General features: G+C 60.7%; 1 protein-coding gene across 1 annotated transcript in view; it reads right to left on the reverse strand.

Moving 5' to 3' along the window:
• The window catches only part of VPS45 (vacuolar protein sorting 45 homolog), a 19,915-nt gene that overhangs the window by 13,253 nt on the left and 4,851 nt on the right, over positions 1-1,811 (reverse strand). Inside the window, 2 exon segments of the mRNA XM_018573670.1 lie at positions 391-503; positions 1,509-1,647. Coding sequence (XP_018429172.1) covers positions 391-503; positions 1,509-1,647 — 252 coding nt within the window.

Here is a 1,811-nt window from a genome sequence, read left to right on the forward strand (position 1 = left end):
TACTGAACAGTGGCTCAGTGGGTAAAACGTCTGCCTCACAGCGCAGGGGGGTCCCCGGGTTCACATCCCGGTCAGGTCACTATCTGCAGGCCGCATGCTCGCTCCCCCGGATACTCCCCCTTCCTCACGCATGCTGGGAAGGTAACATTGGCCCTCTATGCATGCGAGATAGGGACCCCAGCTCCTCGAGGGGCGGGGCCTGACGTCAGGGTGCACTGTGTAACTGATCACAGCCATAGAAATACTTCTAAAGCCAGAGCTGCTGATTGGCCCAGAGGTAAGTCAGGCAAGCGGCATTTCCCGCCATGGATTCCAATCTACAGAGAGAACAGCCAATAGGATAGCGGCTCCCACTGAGCTGCACTGTGATTGGCTGCCGTGTGCACGTACCTTCATGTCTGTGATGGATTCCAGCTTCTGCTGCTCCTTCGGCTTCTTTTTCTGGAAATCCACAGAGAGAGAGAGAGCCTTCCCCACACACTCCGCCCGGGACCCCCGAGAACCTTTCTCACACACTCCGTCCGGGATTTCCCGAGAACCTTTCCCACACACTCCGTCCGGGATCCCCGAGAACCTTTCCCACACACTCCGTCCAGGATCCCCGAGAACCTTTCCCACACACTCCGTCCGGGATTTCCCGAGAACCTTCCCACACACTCCGTCCGGGATCCCCCGAGAACCTTCCCACACACTCCGTCCGGGATCCCCCGAGAACCTTCCCACACACTCCGTCCGGGATCCCCCGAGAACCTTCCCACACACTCCGTCCGGGATCCCCCGAGAACCTTCCCACACACTCCGTCCGGGATCCCCCGAGAACCTTCCCACACACTCCGTCCGGGATCCCCCGAGAACCTTCCCACACACTCCGTCCGGGATCCCCCGAGAACCTTCCCACACACTCCGTCCGGGATCCCCCGAGAACCTTCCCACACACTCCGTCCGGGATCCCCCGAGAACCTTCCCACACACTCCGTCCGGGATCCCCCGAGAACCTTCCCACACACTCCGTCCGGGATCCCCCGAGAACCTTCCCACACACTCCGTCCGGGATCCCCCGAGAACCTTCCCACACACTCCGTCCGGGATCCCCCGAGAACCTTCCCACACACTCCGTCCGGGATCCCCCGAGAACCTTCCCACACACTCCGTCCGGGATCCCCCGAGAACCTTCCCACACACTCCGTCCGGGATCCCCCGAGAACCTTCCCACACACTCCGTCCGGGATCCCCCGAGAACCTTCCCACACACTCCGTCCGGGATCCCCCGAGAACCTTCCCACACACTCCGTCCGGGATTCCCGAGAACCTTTCCCACACACTCCGTCCGGGATTCCCGAGAACCTTTCCCACATACTCCGTCCGGGATTCCCGAGAACCTTCCCCACACACTCCGTCCGGGATTCCCGAGAACCTTCCCACACACTCCGCCCGGGATCCCCGAGAACCTTTCCCACACACTCCGTCCGGGATCCCGAGAACCTTTCCCACACACTCCGTCCGGGAACTCACATTAGCGTAGAATTCATCGTTCTCCGCAGACAGGACGACCTCCTTCAGATCCTTACTGATCCCCGGAACGCGGGACAGGTCTATGCGATTGTTATTGATGCCGAGCATCTCGTGGACCATGGCCTGGTACGTCCACTGCAACCAGAGGAAGAGAGTTGTGATGTCACATGTAATGATTAGGAGGAGGAGCTCCGCCCCCATTCACCGCCCGACAAGACGCACGGGAGCGCCATGAGGTGCACATACAGAATACAGGAGAGCCAATATATCCGGGGGGGGGGGGGGGGTGGGTGTACAGT

The sequence above is a fragment of the Nanorana parkeri genome, unplaced genomic scaffold (assembly GCF_000935625.1).
Source record: "Nanorana parkeri isolate BGI_ZX_2015 unplaced genomic scaffold, ASM93562v1 scaffold2482, whole genome shotgun sequence".
NCBI lineage: Eukaryota > Metazoa > Chordata > Amphibia > Anura > Dicroglossidae > Nanorana > Nanorana parkeri.